General features: G+C 44.6%; 1 protein-coding gene across 46 annotated transcripts in view; it reads right to left on the bottom strand.

The window, feature by feature from the left end:
* SVIL (supervillin) overlaps positions 1-17338 on the bottom strand; it is a 286393-nt gene that overhangs the window by 63457 nt on the left and 205598 nt on the right. For 27 of the 46 annotated variants that reach the window (XM_021064756.1, XM_021064759.1, XM_021064762.1 and 24 more), the window contains 7 exons: positions 17041-17075; positions 16401-16462; positions 16013-16152; positions 14555-14650; positions 12261-12504; positions 10747-11326; positions 9708-9933 (listed from right to left, as the gene is read on the bottom strand). In XM_021064756.1, the coding sequence (XP_020920415.1) occupies positions 9708-9933; positions 10747-11326; positions 12261-12504; positions 14555-14650; positions 16013-16152; positions 16401-16462; positions 17041-17075 (1383 nt within the window). The remainder of the gene's footprint in view (positions 1-9707; positions 9934-10746; positions 11327-12260; positions 12505-14554; positions 14651-16012; positions 16153-16400; positions 16463-17040; positions 17076-17338) is intronic. The other 19 variants (XM_021064788.1, XM_021064784.1, XM_021064781.1 and 16 more) reach the window with 1 other exon arrangement.

The raw sequence follows: 17338 nt of genomic DNA, 5'->3' as shown, positions 1-17338 counted from the left end.
GTGACATTGTGACGTATAATGAATACATATTGGTCTTCGTCCCCCTTCCTGGCACAGAGCCGCTACAACTTCCAGAATTTCGAAAGTATTGAGACTGATGAGGGTGTCTGATGTGAATGAGGTGATTTTAGACGCATCTAGGGATGAGGATTGGTGGGCAGGAGAACCAACCACATAATTATAGGGTTGGAATGTTCTGTCCCAGTCCCTGACCTCCAGGGAGGGAGGAGGGGCTGGAGATTGAGTTCAATGGTCAATGAAATTAATCAATCAGGCTTACGTAATGAAGCCTCCATTAAACAAACAAACAAACAAAACCCAAAGGGGAGTTCCCTTCGTGGCTCAGTGGTTAGCAAACCTGACTAGGATCTATGAGGATGCGGGTTCGATCCCTGACCTCACCTAGTGGGTAAAGGATCCAGCTTTGCCCTGAGCTGTGGTGTAGGTCAAAGATGCGGCTTGGATCCGATGTGGCTGTGGCTGTGGTGAGGCCAGCAGCGGTAGCTCCGATTCGACCCCTAGCCTGGGAACTTCCATGGGCTACACAAAAACCCGAAGGGCAGGGTTCTGAGAGTTTCTGGGTTGATGGACAGGTGGAGGTTTGCAGAGGGCGGGGCTCCCAGACAGAGGCATGGAAGTTCTATGGCCCTTCCTCCCACCTGTCTATCTCCTCTATCTGGCCACACCTGAGGCCAGTAATAAACTCGAGGGCCAGTAATAAAAAACATTTTTCTGAGTGCTATGAGCCACTCCGGCAAATTAATTGAATCCTAGGAAGTGGCTGTTGGAACTTCCCATCAATAGCCTGTTGGAAGGTCAGAAGCACGGGTGACAACCTGGACTTGTGATTGGGGTCCAAAGAGAGAGGGGAGGGGCAGTCTTGGAGGACTGAGCCCTTTACCTGTAGGACCTGATGCTGTCCCCAGGTAGACAGTGACAGAATTGGGTGCAATTGTAGGACAACCAGCTGGTGTCAAAATACTGATGGAGGGTGGAGGCTGGGGGGGCGGAAATCTACACTGCAAATCAGAATCAGAATCTTATAGCTAAGGCCCCACTTGGTCTCATTTAGCCCTAAAGTCTGTCATTTACGATGCTTAACAATACTCTGCATCCTCTAACGGCTAGTGCATATACCAGAAAACAGACTCCAAATTCCATCAGTGTTTCCAGCTGAATGTCAGACTATCTCAGGCTCACATTCATCTTTCCACCAATTATTCTCAATGAGTCAGTTTTATTCTAATAGGAAAAAAATAATCGAAGAAAATCCAATCATGAAAAGAAACATTAGCATGTGCACGCTGCAATAGAGCTTTCAAAGTGTCTGTAAAGGAGATGTTCAGAAAGGAAGCAGCAGGACTTTTACACCCAATTCATTATCTTGTGAACACGGACATTCATCTCTTTGAGAGTCTCCTTACAAAAGGATGTCAAAACCTGCTCTCTTACTTCACCCTTGACTCAGACTAGTAGTTATTCATCTTGGCTAGCTACCTACTTTTTTTTTCCTTTTTATGGCTACGCCTGTGGCATATGGAAGTTCCCAAGCCAGGGGTCAAATCAGAGCTGCCGCTGAGGGCTACGTCACAGCCATGGCAACACTGGATCCGAGCCGCATCCTTGACCTACGCGGCAGCTTGTGGCAATGTTAGATCCTTAACTCACCAAGTGATGCCAGGGATCAAACCCGAATCCTCATGGACACTATGTCGGGTTCTTAAAGCTCTGAGCACAATGGGACCTCTGACTATCAACCTTTTAAAATCATATTAGATTCCAAATGACTTGAGAAAAAATTTAAAAATTAAACACAGCTTCATGAATTGTATTTGTTAACAATAATGGGCTACTGTCTAAGGACATTCTCGAAAATAAACTCCCAAATGTCTGGAGCAATGACGACGGCATCTAAATAGTCACATGGTTACTCTGGTGGCTGCTCTGTGGAATGGAAAACTGATTTAGAAAAAGGCAAAGAATGGGTCTGTAATCGTGTTATAGCTGACTCTGCTGACCTGCCCAGCAATCCCTAAGAAACTAGATATTGTGACGGATGAAGAAAATGTTGTACCTGTATATACAATGGATACTTGGCTACAAAAAAGAATGAAAGCATGCCATTTGCAGCAACATGGATGCAACTAGAGATTCTCATGCTAAGTAAGTCAGAAAGAGAAGGACAAATAATATACGATATCACTGCTATGTGGAATCTAAAATAGGGCGTGAAGGAACCTATCCACAGAACAGAAACAGACCCACAGATATGGATAGAGAGCAGACTTGTGGTCGCTAAGGAGGAGGGAGACGGAGAGTTTGGGGTTCGTAGATGCAAACTATCACATTGAGAATGGATAAGCAACGAGGTCCTGCTGTACAGCACAGGGAACTATATCCAGTCTCTTGGCATGAAACATGATGGAAGATAATATGAGAACAGGAATGTATATGTGTATGTGACTGGGTCACTTTGCTGTACAGCAGAAACTGGCACAACACTGTAAATCAACTATACCTGAATACAAATTTAAAAATTTTTTTAAAAAGACATTGGATATTATGATTCCCAATGACACAGGCAAGGCTACATACACATAGAGGCCAAGGATGTCACTGATGCAGGTTACACTTCAGGTCAGTGGGGCAGGGAGTGACAGTTCCAATCCTGGATGTCTTGCCTCCCAGCCCAGTGTCCTGGCTTGTTTCACTAGTTGTGTGTGAGTTGACCAGGCACGTTTCTGCTCTCATGTCTTAGAAGTATTCTGGCTTTTTAATTAATTTGTTTTCCCTGCCTGGGATGGCCTTTAAAGAACTCCTCCATTGCAAAAATCTGAACTGTTATTTCTGGACGTGCTGGCAGGGTTGTCCCCAAGAACTTCTAAAGCCTACAGAGTAACCAAAATGGAAGACATTGGGCTTCAACTGGGGTATTAGATCCAGCCAGAGCCTGCAGAGTGCAAGTGACAGAAAACCTAAAAATAACATGCACTGAAATGTACATGTGTTATTCTTATCCCTTGAGGTTTCCCACCAGGTGTTGAATGGGCTCAGGAAATGGGGAGACCTTTCCAAATGCCTTCTCTTCTGCAATCTCAGGACCCTCCTGACTGACCAGCACCCCCGACCCCCAGACTGCCCTGCACCACAGAGGGCCAGGTTGGGGTGGGGCCAGGGGGCAGGGCAAGAGTCTGGTTCCACACATGCTATCAATTACTGCCTATGCAATTCCAACAACCGTCAGCGCTTTTAACATCTGCCAAGTTCAAGTGCCACTGGGAGGTTAGGAGGCTGAGAGCCTGGGCATCTGCTGGGTCTGAGGCTGAGAACCTCTGTGGTACCATGTTATTCATGCCAGGCTGGGCCCAGGGCCACTGGGATGGGTTTCTGCTAGGCCACTGGGGAATCAGCTACCCTTCTAGCCACAGTCCACACTTTTCCAGCAGAGAAGTCTAGCCTGAGGCAGGCTGTTTCAGCAGCCTGATCTGAGAGCCCTGCTTGCCTAGTTCTGCAGGCTTGTGGCAGTCAGGTGTGGGTCAAACATGGCACAGGAACCCAGCATGTCCCTATGCTGCAGGACATTTTTTTCTTCCTTCTTTAAAAATGTCCCCTCATTTCAGAGGACCATGGGTACCGCACAGATAAGGCTGAACAGCACGGATTAGTCCTCAGCTCAGATCCTGCCTGGTTTGCAGGCTGCCTTAAATGAGGACAAATCAAAGATCAGAAAAGGTGGCAGTGGGAGTTCCTGCTGTGACTCAATGGGTTAAGAACCTGACATAGTGTCTGTGAGGACACGAGTTCGATCCCTGGCTTTGCTCAGTGGGTTAAGGATCAGGCATTGCCACAAGCTGTGGTGTGGTTGCAGCTGCAGCTCTGAGTTGACCCCTAGCCTGTGAACTTCCATATGCCATGGGTTTTGCCCCCACCCCAAAAAAAAAAGAAAAGAAAGAAAAGGAAGCAACCAAGGAAAAAGATACCTGTGTCCCTAATTCGTATATAAATCTGGGGCCCTCTAGTGGCTGAAATCTCCCAGCTGCAAGGAAGAACCTTAGAGGGGCTGAGTGGATGCTGGGGCTCCCCAGGGAATACAAGGAACCCCAGTCAGGTCTCTGTAAGTCAAGAGTCTTCAGGCCAGGAGTTCCCGTTATGGTTCAGTGGTTAACGAATCTGACTAGGAACCATGAGGTTGTGGGTTCGATCCCAGTAGGTAAAGGATCTGGCATTGCCATGAGCTGTGGTGTAGGTTGAAGACGCAGCTTGGATCCTCGTTGCTATGGCTCTGGCATAGGCCAGTGGCTACAGCTCCAATTAGACCCCTAGCCTGGGAATCTCCATATGCTGCGGGTGCGGCCCCAGAAAAGGTAAAAACACACACACAAAAAAAGCCTTCAGGCCAGACAGAGGCAGGGGCAGCTCTTAACATACTCTCTGAGAGTTAGCACCTCCTTCGGCTCCACCAGGTTCCTAGTGGAAGGATGACTCTTCTGCCTTTTTTAGTCATCTTCTTCCCCCCAAATGAAAGCACAGATAGAGTAGTTTCAGGAACAATGGAAAGAAGATGCCTAAAAGCCTAATATACTTTTAAAGAGGTATCAACCTTTTTCTCCCTAAATAATATAAAAATGTTATTTGACTTACCATACTTTTCAAAGAAGATCCCCCACCAGGGGCAATTTAAACCCAGACCACTTAGGCAGTTATGAAACAGAGTTTTATCAATCCAGTGGGAAAAGCAGAGTGTCTTCTAAACTTTCCCTGCTAGCTATGACTCAAACTTGATATCTTAGATGTCAGAAAAAAAGGAAGAAAAGGAACTTCTAGATAAGTTTCCCCAAGCATCAAACATGTTCTAACACAGGCATATGTGCAGGATTTCCTATAACTTCTCAGTTGCGACACTTTTTTCATTTTTGTTTTTTGGCTGCGCCCACGGTGTGTCGAGGTTCTCAGGCCAGGGATGGAACCCAGGCCACAGCACTAAGAATTCTTAACCCCTAGGCCACCAGGGGATTCTTTTTTTTCCTTTTCTTTCTTTTTTTTTTTTTTTGTCTTTTTTGTCTTTTTAGGGCCATACCCACCGCACATGGAGGTTCCCAAGCTAAGGGTCCAGTTGGAGCTATAGCCGCTGGCCTACACCACAGCCACAGCCATTCGAGAGCCAAGCCACATCTGCGACCTGTACCACAGCTCACAGCAATGCGGGATCCTTAACCCACTGAGCAAGGCCAGGGATCAAACCCGAGTTCTCATGAATACTAGTCGGGTTCATGAATCACCGAGCCATGACGGGAACTCCACACCATGAAATTCTGCTACACTTTTCTAAGTCTTAGTTTATAGGTACAAAGTGGGGGGTAGTGTTGCTTCCTTTGAAGGGCTGTCCTCAGCACTCAGTGACGTCATACAGGAAAAAGGCATCGGACAGGACAGGACCCTTTATGTGTCACCTCAAAAAGGCAAAGCCCAAAGATATATACATGAAGAGCCTTCTTTTCTTAAATGGTCAAGCTTCATTATTTTATTTGAACAGAAGGGAGGAATTGGAGCTCCTCCCCCCTAAGCAGGGAAAAGCTTCCGCAGATGGACTGGAAAGATATGTAGTTTTATTATTTCAGCAAAGTACAAACGAAAGCACTATCAAAATAAAAAGGGAAAGGTCTCTGGCAGGAGTTCCCTGGTAGCTCAGAAGGTTAAAGACCTGGCATTGGCATAATTTATCCCAAACACAGATGCTAAATTAAGTGTCCTTCATCCTTTTTAAAAAGGTATAAATTGGGGGAGTTCCCATCGTGGGTCAGCGGAAACAAATCCGACTAGGAACAATGAGGTTGCAGGTTCAATCCCTGGCCTCACTCAATGGGTTAAGGATCTGGCGTTGCCATGAGCTGTGGTGTAGGTCTCAAACATGGCTCAGATCTGGCATTGCTGTGGCTGTGGCTGTGGCTGGCAGCTGTAGCTCCGATTAGACCCCTAGCCTGGGAATCTTCATATGCTGTGGGTGTGGGCCTAAAAAGACAAAAAAAAAAAAAATGCATAAAGTGACAATTGAGCTGAAGAGCTCAATATGTGAGAAGGCTTTTCATTATCATGGTTCTGGACAGATGATTCAGAGGACCCTTGTCTGTGAGAAGAACTGTCTCCTGCCCGCCCGAAGGTTCCCATAGACATGCTTTTGAAGCCCTTCCAGGCAGCTCACAGCAGCCTTACAGCCATCCTCTGATTCCTCAGACACCCACAAAGCCCAGGTTAGGAGACTGTACCTTTGCACCATATCACGTTTAAAAAAAAATTATTACACAGTAGGATTGAAACTGTTTTTGGACAGATAGAAACTAAAATTCACTAAAAACAGGCAAGTGAATCAAGAATGACTGCATAGTGGACAGACACAAAATTTCACCAACTGTCTTAACAGACAGAACATACCTCAAGATGAAGAAGATCTTCAAAAGCCTTTGTGAGAAGGGATATTTATTTTTTTACCAGAATTTTACCCCAGGAGTATCTTCTGATGTGAAAACATCAGAACTTGTACGTAACTGACATTTATCTTTATTTCCTCTACATGGTACCTCTTCCTTCCACCTAAGCTGTTATCAACAGTTGGGTCTCTGAGGGATGTGGAAGAAAGGGAACCCTCTTACACTGTTGGTAGGCATGTAAGTTGGTTCGCTTCTATGGAAAACAGGATGGAAGTGGTAATGAACCCAACTAGTATCCATGAGAACGAAGGTTTGATCCCTGGCCTCGCTCCGTGGATTGAGGATCTGGCATTGCCATGAGCTATGGTATAGGTCACAGACACAGTTCAGATCCCACATTGCTGTGGCTGTGGCATAGGCCGGCAGCTGCAGATCCGATTCAACCCCTAGCCTAGAACTTCCACATGCTGCAGGTGCAACCTTAAAAAGCAACAACAAACAAACAAAAAACTCAGGATGGAGGTTCCTTAAAAAACTAAAATTACAGTTGCCACTTGATCCAGCAATCCTACTCCTAGGCAGCTATCTCAAAAAGATGAAAACTCTAATTTGAAAAGATACATGCATCCCACTGTTTACAGGAGCACTATTTCCAATAGCCAAGACATGGAAGCAACCTAAGTGTCCAACAATAGACGAATGGATAAAGAAGATGCATGTATACACACACAGACATACACACATGCACAGTGGAACACTACTCGGCCATAAAAGGAATGAAATCTTGTCATTTGCAGCAACATGAATGGACCTAAAGATTATCACACTAAGTCAAACAGAGAAAGACAAATATTATATGCTATCACTTATATGTAGAATCCAAAAAATAATACAAATGAATCAATTTATAAAACATAAACAGACTCACAGACATAGAAAACTTATGGTTACCAAAAGGGAAAGGAGGGGGACAGGGATAAATTAGGAATTGGGGATTAACAGATACACGCTACTAGATATAAAATAGACAACAAGGATTTACTGCGTAGCACAGAAATACATATTCATCATCTTGTAATAACCTACGACAGGAAAAGAACCTGAGGAAAAAAATATATAATTGAATCACTTTGCTGTATACCTAAAACTAACACAGTAATATAAATCAACTATATTTCAAAGAAAAAAAAGTCAGCCCTCTGTGCTCAGACTCTCTTTGAGCTGGGTTTCTGTGGAGGACTTCATGCAAGCATAGGCCAGACAGACTTCCGGATTCAAGCATCACTCCTTTTGTTTAACTTAACCCTTTGGCCCCAATACCCAGATCTTCTCAGTCTCATAAGGATTCTTTATTGTGAATTTTTAATAAGTAAAGGCAAAAGAAAATAAGCTGTACCAGTCTTATTAATTTGTTGGTTGATAAAGTCTCTATTTGGAGTTCCCGTCGTGGTGCAAGCGTAAACTTGAATTCGACTGGGAACCATGAAGTTGCAGGTTAGATCCCTGGCCTCACTCATCGGGTCAAGGATTCAGCGTTGCCATGAGCTGTGGTGTAGGTCACAGATGCGGCTCGGATCCGGCATTGCTGAGGCTGTAGTGTAGGCCAGCAGCTGTAGCTCCGATCAGACCCCTAGCCTGGGAACCTCCATATGCTATGGGTGCAGCCCTAAAAAAAAGACAAAAAAAAAAAAAAGAAAAAGAAAAAAAAAGAGAAAGTCTCTACTTAATATTTTAAGGGTAATATTCAAAAGACTGACTTGAAAAATCAAATGATGAGTTTTCATCGTGGTTGGATACACTGTCTTAAGCAGTTGGAAATGTACTTAGAAAAATCAGTGGTTACAGCAGAAATTATCACAACCTTGAAAATCAGCTATACTTCAGTAAAACTTTAAAAAAATGGGGAAAAAAAAATTGGCCAGTACCTGACAGAGCAAGGAAACATCTGAGTGATGGAGGGGCTAAGAAGGATCGAGGTAGGAGGGACCAAAACAAACAGAGGGAAGAATTCTGCCAATCAACCTGGAAACTGAAGAGAACCTGACCTGGTCTTCCTCTCGCTTACAGCTTTTGCTAAAGGATGAGGAGCCAAACACAATCCCAAATATTTCACTCTGATTCTTTGTCGCTGTCCCTTCAAATACAGCCCCTTGGAGTTTCTGCTGTGGCACAGTGGGTGAAGAATCAGACTGTAGTGGCTCGGGTGTGGGTTTGATCCCCGGCCAGGCACAGGGGGTTAAGGATCTGGTGTTGCCACAGCTGCTGTGTAGGTCACAGCTGTGGTGTGGATTCAGTTCCTGGCTTGGGGAACTTTCATGTGCCAAGGTGCAGCCAGTAAAGAGAATAGTAAAAAAAAAAAATCTAAAAATCTATCTATCCATTGCCTCAATCCTCCACGACTCTTGCATGAAATGTTACAGTGTTACATAATCTTCAAACGTAGTCTTTTTTTTTTTTAGATCTTTTTAGGATCGCACCCATGGCATATGGAGGTTCTCAGGCTGGGGTCAAATTGAAGCTGTAGCTCCTGGCCTATACCACAGGTACAGTAATGCCAGATCTGAGCCTTGTCTGCGACCTACACCACAGCTCACGGCAACACCAGATCCTTAATCCACTGAGCGAGGCCTGGGATCGAACCCACATCCTCATGGAGACATTCAGGTTCGTTACCACTGAGCCATGATAGGAACTCCCTCAAATGACTCTTTCATAGCTACTACCTGGAAAATAAAAACAAAAAACCATCATCTGTTTTATTTTCTGTAAAATAAATCAAACTTAGATTCATCCCAAGGATTTATGTCAAGATGAATTCCTCTCCGTTCTCTCGACACCCACGTCACATAGACAAATTGTCACAAGTGGCGGATGCATTTCAACCATGTGTATCAGAAAGGGAAAAAGCTAAGAACTCCGCTCCCGTCGCTGGCTGATCAGAGTATTTAGTTAAAAAAATAAAGAAGAAGAAGAAGAAAATAGAACCACAAATAAAAGAAGTAAGCAAAAGTCTGTTTCTGCTTATTTCCTTATCTGAGTTTTGAACCAGCAGCCTCTTAAGTGTTAGCAAACCCGGGCACTGGGGTAAATGCAGGTCACTCTTGAATACCCTCACTTCCCAGAAGCACTGGAGGAGAACAGCACATCCCCTTATATGCGGCTGAATTCCTCATTTTTGTCTATTCGCCCATGACTCAGATCTTTTTCTAACAGCGAGTCAGCAGGTTGTAAGCCGTCCCCTCCCGCCAAAAGAATTCCTTTTTAGTCAATCAATCCCATTACCTTTCTTTAATGGACATGGTTTTGCTGGGCGAGTCCAGGATCCCCTCCACCGCTGGGGCTTTGATCTCTCCAGCAGCAAACATCGCGCAGGGACTCCGATGGTGCTTCTCCTGTGGCTGTTCTGAGAGATCCTGTTGCTTCCAGGACGTGGGGGTTGCAGTTGGAGCAACCGGTTTCCCGGTAGCTGCGCCCCTCTGCTCAGAAGGGGACTCCCCAAACTCTGCCGCTGGGAAGGGAAGGAGTGAGGTCAGCACTTTCTCCCCTAGGCAAACATTCCTCGAGTCCTTCACTGCCACCCCCCCAACCCAGTCCAGCACTTGGAGTTCAATGTGTGGGCACTGGGCAGGTTACCCAATCCACTTGGACTTATGCAAATTGGGGGCCAGGCTCAACCTCTGAGAAAACCAAACTTCCCAGTTCATGACTCCACCCAGCCGCTTCTTTGGGGACAATTGGTCTTTTCCTACTTGCAAGACACAGGAAGTCATTAGCTCCAACTGTACACGCCACAATGTTTCAACTCCTCCGGAAACAATGCTTTATGCCAGTTCAAATGTGCCCTGCTCACAAACCAAATCCTAGCGTACACACTATCATTTTACAGAGATGCAGGAAGAATTAAAGTCCCACACAGCACAGCTTGCTAGTCTGCCCATGAAGGATATATAAAAGAGAGCCTGAAAGCCACAGACTGGGTTCAAGCCCTTATTCCCTGCCCTCTCCCAGCCCGGGACCTCTGGGGTCCTCCATTTATCAAAGGGGCCAACATAACGGGCAGTTCCCAAGCCTGTTATGTGAATTCACAGGACCAAAGTCATCAAAGACCCTTTCTCAAGATGCATGAAAGCGCTGCAGGTATTTTTATGGCAGAAACACTGATGAGCCTACTGAACAAGTCAGATTCAAGAGGAAGAGAGGTCTGAGGAGAGCAGGATTTGCACTAGACTTGCCATCAAGGCTTACCACTTAATCAACTGCCTTTATAATTCAGTTAACACAAGCATGCAACCCATCACGCAGAAACTAAAGAACACGTTACCTCTCAGCGAAAACTTCCTCTTTGTGACATTCTCTATGTCTACCTTCTCTTCAAAGAGCTGCCTGTCCTTCCAGTCAGCACTGCCCTGTGCAGGGCTTTTTGCAGTGGAAAATTCCTTCAGTTCATCACCAGGCTGGGCAATGGGAGGATGAGCCAGCTCCAGGCTTCCCTTTCTGCGATCAGCATACATGGGCTCTTTATGGCTGTCGCCTTCCCGGACTCTGTGAAGGATGGGATAGGACGGCTCTGCTTCTTCAAAAGACCCGAACTTTGTAACCTGACCACTGTCTCCACCTGTCAAGACTCCCTTGTTCTCTGTCTCTTCAAGTTCTCTCAACATTCCTCTGCTCCCACTCCCCTCGGCTGCAGGCTGCCAGGCTTGGGATTTCAGGATGCTTCGGATGGGAGAGTCTGAATTTTCTAGTGAAGAAGGAAACTTCTGCTCAGTGGCCACGGAGCTGTCATCCACTGGGGGCTTTGTCCGAAGACTCCCTGCGTACATTGCAGTGGCGGTAGGTGCCACGGTGGACACGGATGTGTTCACGGTGGGTGAGAAAGGGATGAGTTTTCCACTTTGCACCTAGGAGGACACAGTTCAAAAGGAAGAAGCTGATTTAAAAACACCGCACATGAGAAGATGTTCATTGTCGCTAATTATGAGAGAAAGGCAAATCAAAACTACAATGAGGTACCACCTCATACCGGTCAGAATGGCCATTAAGAAGTTTACAAATGGGAGTTCCCATTGTGGCGCAGTGGTTAACGAATCTGACTAGGAACCATGAGGTTGCAGGTTCAATCCCTGGCCTTGCTCAGCGGGTTAAGGATCCAGCGTGCCACGAGCTGTGGTGTAGGTTGCAGATGCGGCTCAGATCTTGCGTTGCTGTGGCCCTGGCGTAGGCTGGCAGCTGCAGCTCTGATTCGACCCAGCCTGGGAACCTCCATATGCCATGGGAGCGGCCCTAGAAAAGGCAAAAAGACAAAAAAAAAAAAAAAAAGTTTACAAATGGAATTTCCTGGTGGCTCAGGTTACTGCTGTGGTGCGGGTTTGATCCCTGGGGCCCGGGGAAACTTCTGCATGCTGCGAGTGTGGCCAAAAAAAAAGTCTACAGATATCAAATGCTTATGTGCATCCCAGTATATAGATTGACAAGGAAGGACACACTGCACTTGGGGCAGTTATCTTGCTTCTCTTGGTGAGAAATTAATCCTAGACATAGTTGTATAACTGCATCTCATTAATCGGATCATCTGGGTGATAAGCAGGTCGTGCGTCCTAGTTTTCTCCCCAGAATGGAGGCAACTCCAGGTGATTTCAGCTGTGATGTGAACAAGAGGAGAGTCACATCCTCGGCACGGTTATTCCCATAAGGATGAAGTTATTACCAAGTCATCAGCAGAGAGCACAGTTTGCAGGGAGATCCCTTCACTGCATCACTAACCTCAGAGGAACACTGTGCCCCTGTATTTTAAGAACATACGTACAAAGCAGAGCTGGACCACCAGACACCCACCTGCTCCACCTCTCCAAGTGTGACCGGCTGGGTTTGATAGCGAGCGTTCATCCTCCTCTGTCTCATGTCCAATCTGTTCCGCGTCGAAATGGCTTTTGAGACCGGCTGGGACAGTTTGTTAAACAAGGCCAACTTCTCTGCTAAGCTCAGAGTGGAGGAGTCAGGTTCACCCTGGTCAGCAAGATCATTGCCCTCGTTTGCCTGGTCTCTGGCTAAGGCCTTTTGGTGAGCAGATGCCTGCAATCTGAAAGGGGAGGGGGGGGTCATCCATGTACAGGGAAATGAACAAAAGCCCACCACTGTTCATTCTGTCTAATAACTTTCTTCAAAGTGCCACTTCTGTTTGACAAAGGGCTTATTTTTTCCTAACTTTATTTAAGACAAGTGTGGGGAGCAGCTTGGCTGTTCACAAGACAGTGGCCCCAAGAGCTGGCTGGCGACCCTCCCATTGTCAATGTCACAAAGAGTAGATTTTCAGCTCTGGACCGCTTCTAAAAATTGAATTTCCTATTTAAGGAACTAAAATCAGCTTGGGTATACCTTATCTTATGGAAGCTGTACTGTTACTATCAATAATAAATATGGCTAAGGGAGTCCTCAGACGTTCCCTACGGCTGATCAATTGATCGATCTATTTATCTATCTGTCTATCTAAGGGATGCACCTAAGCACAGGGAAGTTCCTGAGCTAGGGGTCAAATCAGAGGTGCAGCCACCAGCCTATGTCACAGCTATATCACATCTCAATGCGAGATCTGATTGCATCTGTGACCTACACTATAGCTCATGGCAATGCTGGATCCTTTCACTGAGCAAGGCTAGGGATTGAACCCATATCCTCATGGATACTAGTTGGGTTCTTAGCCCACTGAGCCACAAGGGGAACTGCTTGATATCTGATCTAAATGTGTGGTTGAGAGGGTGGTCCTCATATTCCAAATAATTAAGAAATAATGATCATTCCATCAACAATATTATCTACAATGCAGGGTTTTGATTTTTACTTGCTAAGCACAATTGGTTTAATCTTAAATTCTTCCACGATATCAATCTGGCATTTTCCCTTATAGGTTTCTGCCTGTTTTCTTTTTTAAGGGCTGCACCCATGGCATATGGAAGTTATCAGGCTAGGGGTTGAATCAGAGCTATAGCTGCCTGGCTATACCACAGCCACAGCAATGCAGGATCTGAGCTGCATCTGTGACCTACACCACAGCTCATGGCAACACTGGATCCTTAACTGACTGAGCGAGGCTAGGGGTCGAACCTGCATCACAACAGGAACTCCTCTACCTGCTCTCTAAAAGAGACTTGAATCTGAAATCCCTAACTTGAAAACTGAAGGAAATGTGAGTAAATCCTCTAACATCCAGGTAGAGGAGAAGGCTTCTAGTCACCTGGCTGCTGTGCATCTTGGAAGGTCTAAGACAATATACCTTCTGCCACTGGCAAATTCAATTCTCGAATCCAGTGAAAAGTCTATTCTGCCCTGACTCCAAGGAATCAGTGCTTCCCAAGTTGGCCCAGACAAAAGAGCAGTGTCAGTGTCTCAGGTACACCCAGCTAGAAAGGGTGACCTGAACCTTGGCAGCTTTCCTGAGGTCCAGCAAAGAACTAGGAGTGATGGCAGCTGCTTCCCCAGAGACAGCCCTGCTTCTGGACGAGGCCAGCTTTATTTCTATACTGTCATTTTACTTCTTATAATCTTATTTTTAGCCTCTGTGTTTTGGTCCACTACAGTAAAAAAGAGGGGATACACACAAGCCTTAAGGACAGGATTTTAAAACATGACAATTTAAAACATCAAACACTATAAATATGTCATTGTCATCGGATCCCCAAATATAACAGCATTCTCTCTCAATCCACTAGAAACAGGTAGGATTATTTTTAACATGTCTCTGTGGATGTTTAAAAAACAACCAAGTTTTATCTGAATTTCAACACTAATGTTAACATCCTATTTTTCTAGTAATCAAATGCTAGTATTTTAGATGAAGAATGACATTTTTTTAGGGATGACCACGGTTATGAAAACCAAAACCAAAACAAATGGGTAAGTGGGTTAGTGTGATCTGCGTTGGACACAATTAAAGCAGGTGGATGAAACGAATGCTCATATCCATGGGCCTACGTGAAGGCCCCCGTGTCTTGTCCTTTGACAAAGCAAAAATGCCACACGTTCTCTGGAATAACTCCTTGCGCTGACTTGTTTGTCAAACAACCGACAGACATTCAAGATTGGAAGAGGCACCTCTGTTCTCAGTGCGACATGCAGCTACTTCTGTCCAGTACCTGGCCGGCTGCACGGGACTCTGAGCTACAGTGGGACTAGGATGTCTTGTCATTACAGGGTGGGTGGCCACAGAGCGCGAAGCAGGGAGAGGTTCACTTTAAAAGCAATTGCCAAAGATGGAACATTCATAAGGAGAGAGAAGAAAAGAAGCATTAAAGGAAAGCATAGTCTTCAATATAGAACCATTAAATCCCAAAATATTGGAACAAAATCATCTGCTAATTACTTTAGGAAACTCACAAAAGAACTGGAAAAGCCATTACCAATTTAGGAAATAAGAGACAGGCTACTCAAAGCAAATGGAATAAGAAGTTTTTAGAGCTTGGAAAGGATTTAGAATATTTAGAATAAGTGTTCTGGTTTAAAAAAAAAAAAAAGCTAATAATAACCACCAGCAAACCTGTAGATGTTTTAGGATATTGTTCTTAGCTACTTCTTCTTTTTTTTTTTCTTTCTTTTTTTAAGAGGATCAGGGTCCTTATATAACCTATAAGCACATCCAAGTACATTCAACAATTCTGTCAAAGGGATAATTTTTGCTTATATTTACTATTTTGCTCCCAGGGGTAGTTGCTTCTCACTTTACACAAGTACTACTCAACTATTTAAAAAAAAAAAAAAACTGATTTGAGAAGAGTTTCTAATGAATACGAGATGTACTTAGCCACAAATACACAGAGAAAGAAGTGAAGGCAGCTGAGTTACCAGCAGGTTTGCAGGTGCAGGTGGTTGATGCCCTGAATGAGATGAACTTCATTTTTTTCAGGGTGTGTGTATGTGTGTCCAGGGGAAAACAATTTTTTTTTTTAAATGAAAGTTTTCACTTAATGGAAGCAATGACCTCTGAACGAACTGCTTTGGGAAACTCATTCTGAATATATTGGAACCTGCCACTCAAAACCTACTTCCCATCATTGGGAAAGTTACCAATTGTCCAATGAACTTTTAAAAAAAATTCGTGGTGATTATTTAAAAACAAATCAAGAGAACCCTTATCTTTTTGAGATAGGGACTCAAATAGTTACAGATGGAATGATATCTGGGGTTTGCTTGAAAATGCTGCAGCAGGAAATGGTACATGGGTAGGGATACGGGTTGAGCAAGATGGGCCAGGGTTGTTGGCTGTTGAAATTGGGTCATGAGGACACGGGGGCTCATGATATTAACCTGTCTACTCTTTTGTTTTAAATGTTCCATTGTAAAGATTTTTTAAAAAACGCACAGACAAAAAAATACATAAAATTTCTCTTCATGTTTTTCTAGTAATTATAATAGGGAACACACAGCATTACAAAGTTCAGAGATACCAGAGCAAGGAAAATCCCTAAACATCTACTTCTTGGTGGCTGCTAATTGAACCATCTTCCAATTGCCTCATTTTAATTCAAAAGTCTTTACATCTTTTTTTAAGAAGACCACCTTCCGGCCAAGGCCCAGAGGCCCCGGGGGAGACTTACGTGGCTGCGATGACCACTTCTTCGGTGGTGACGGGCTGGGTGTGGGATCGGTCCTGCAGACGCCGCAGCCTTTGCTCCACAGCCGCGTTCCTAGAGCGGCGCTTTGGGACATTTTTCTCATCAAATGATTTTTCCATTTCCTAAGATTGAAAAGAGTGTAGAACCCTGATAAATTGGAGGAAAGGGGGCTGGGGCAGCAGAACAGGCCCCTGCAGGCCCCATGGGAGAAGGACCCCAAGAGGCAGCACCATCAGCAGTGCACACACCAGCCACACCCCAGGAGAGAAGCACAGGTGGGCCGGCCTCAGGATTGGTACAGGAAGCAGGCTGACTTTCGGGCCACCTGCAAGAGATGATGGCTTCTCCCAAGGCCATCAGCACATCTTACCCTGAAAAGCAGTCTCTTTGCAGCAACACTCAGCCTGGCTCGCTCATCGACCTTTTCTTCATCTGTCAAAAGTCACACAAAAAAACTGAACATCATTAGAAAACAGAGGGAAAGTCCCTGAAAAGTCTCCCAAGGCTGACCTGGAAATTCTCTGACTATAAGAGATATATTAACAATAACAATAGACGATTTGCTCCTCTTGGTAAGGGAACCCATTCTTCTGCTCAGTGAAAATCATTTAAATTGCAATTAACCAAAAAAAATTACAGTCTTGTCTGGACAGTAATTTTCTATTATAACATCTGACTTAAGAATAGATATTATAGAATTAGGAATAGATTTTGCAGAAGGAATTGCTTTTCTTCATTGTTAAACAGTAACAAGAAAGTAACAAGAAAAACCTGCTTCTTTGATTCAAATCAGCTGCATTGATACGGGTCACTTCACAGCTCTCTAACTCTCAAAAATAAGGGAAAGCTCTGCAAAAATCTCAACTAGTTTTAATTATATTCACGGGAGGAAACCTGCAGAAAAGAAAGCAATAGCTTCCATAATCTCATTCTCTCCAAAAGCAAACATCTGATTATCTAAATTTAATCTGGGTGGAAGATAAAGACGAAAAAGACAAAGAGATACTTGCCCTCCGCAGCTGGCATTTCTGAATGTGACGTCGACCTAGGAAAGACATTAGCAAAAAAATAACAAACCGTGAGCTGGTGGGAGTGGAAGACCCAAGGAAAGCATCACATGAAAAGTAAAAATAAAAGTGCAATTAAAGCCTCTTAAAGAATATCCTCCTGGTGGCGATTCTAGTTGTGAATATGCACGACACACAGCAATGACGGACTCTGTGGGGTATGTGTGCACACAGCCCAGCCAGGTGTTCACCTCAAGACACACCAGGACTTATCAATAAGTTTGACTTATTAAACACAACT

This window comes from Sus scrofa, chromosome 10, assembly GCF_000003025.6.
Source record: "Sus scrofa isolate TJ Tabasco breed Duroc chromosome 10, Sscrofa11.1, whole genome shotgun sequence".
Lineage (NCBI taxonomy): Eukaryota > Metazoa > Chordata > Mammalia > Artiodactyla > Suidae > Sus > Sus scrofa.
Note: the sequence above shows the minus strand (reverse complement) of the source record. Positions and strands in the feature narration are given on the sequence as shown.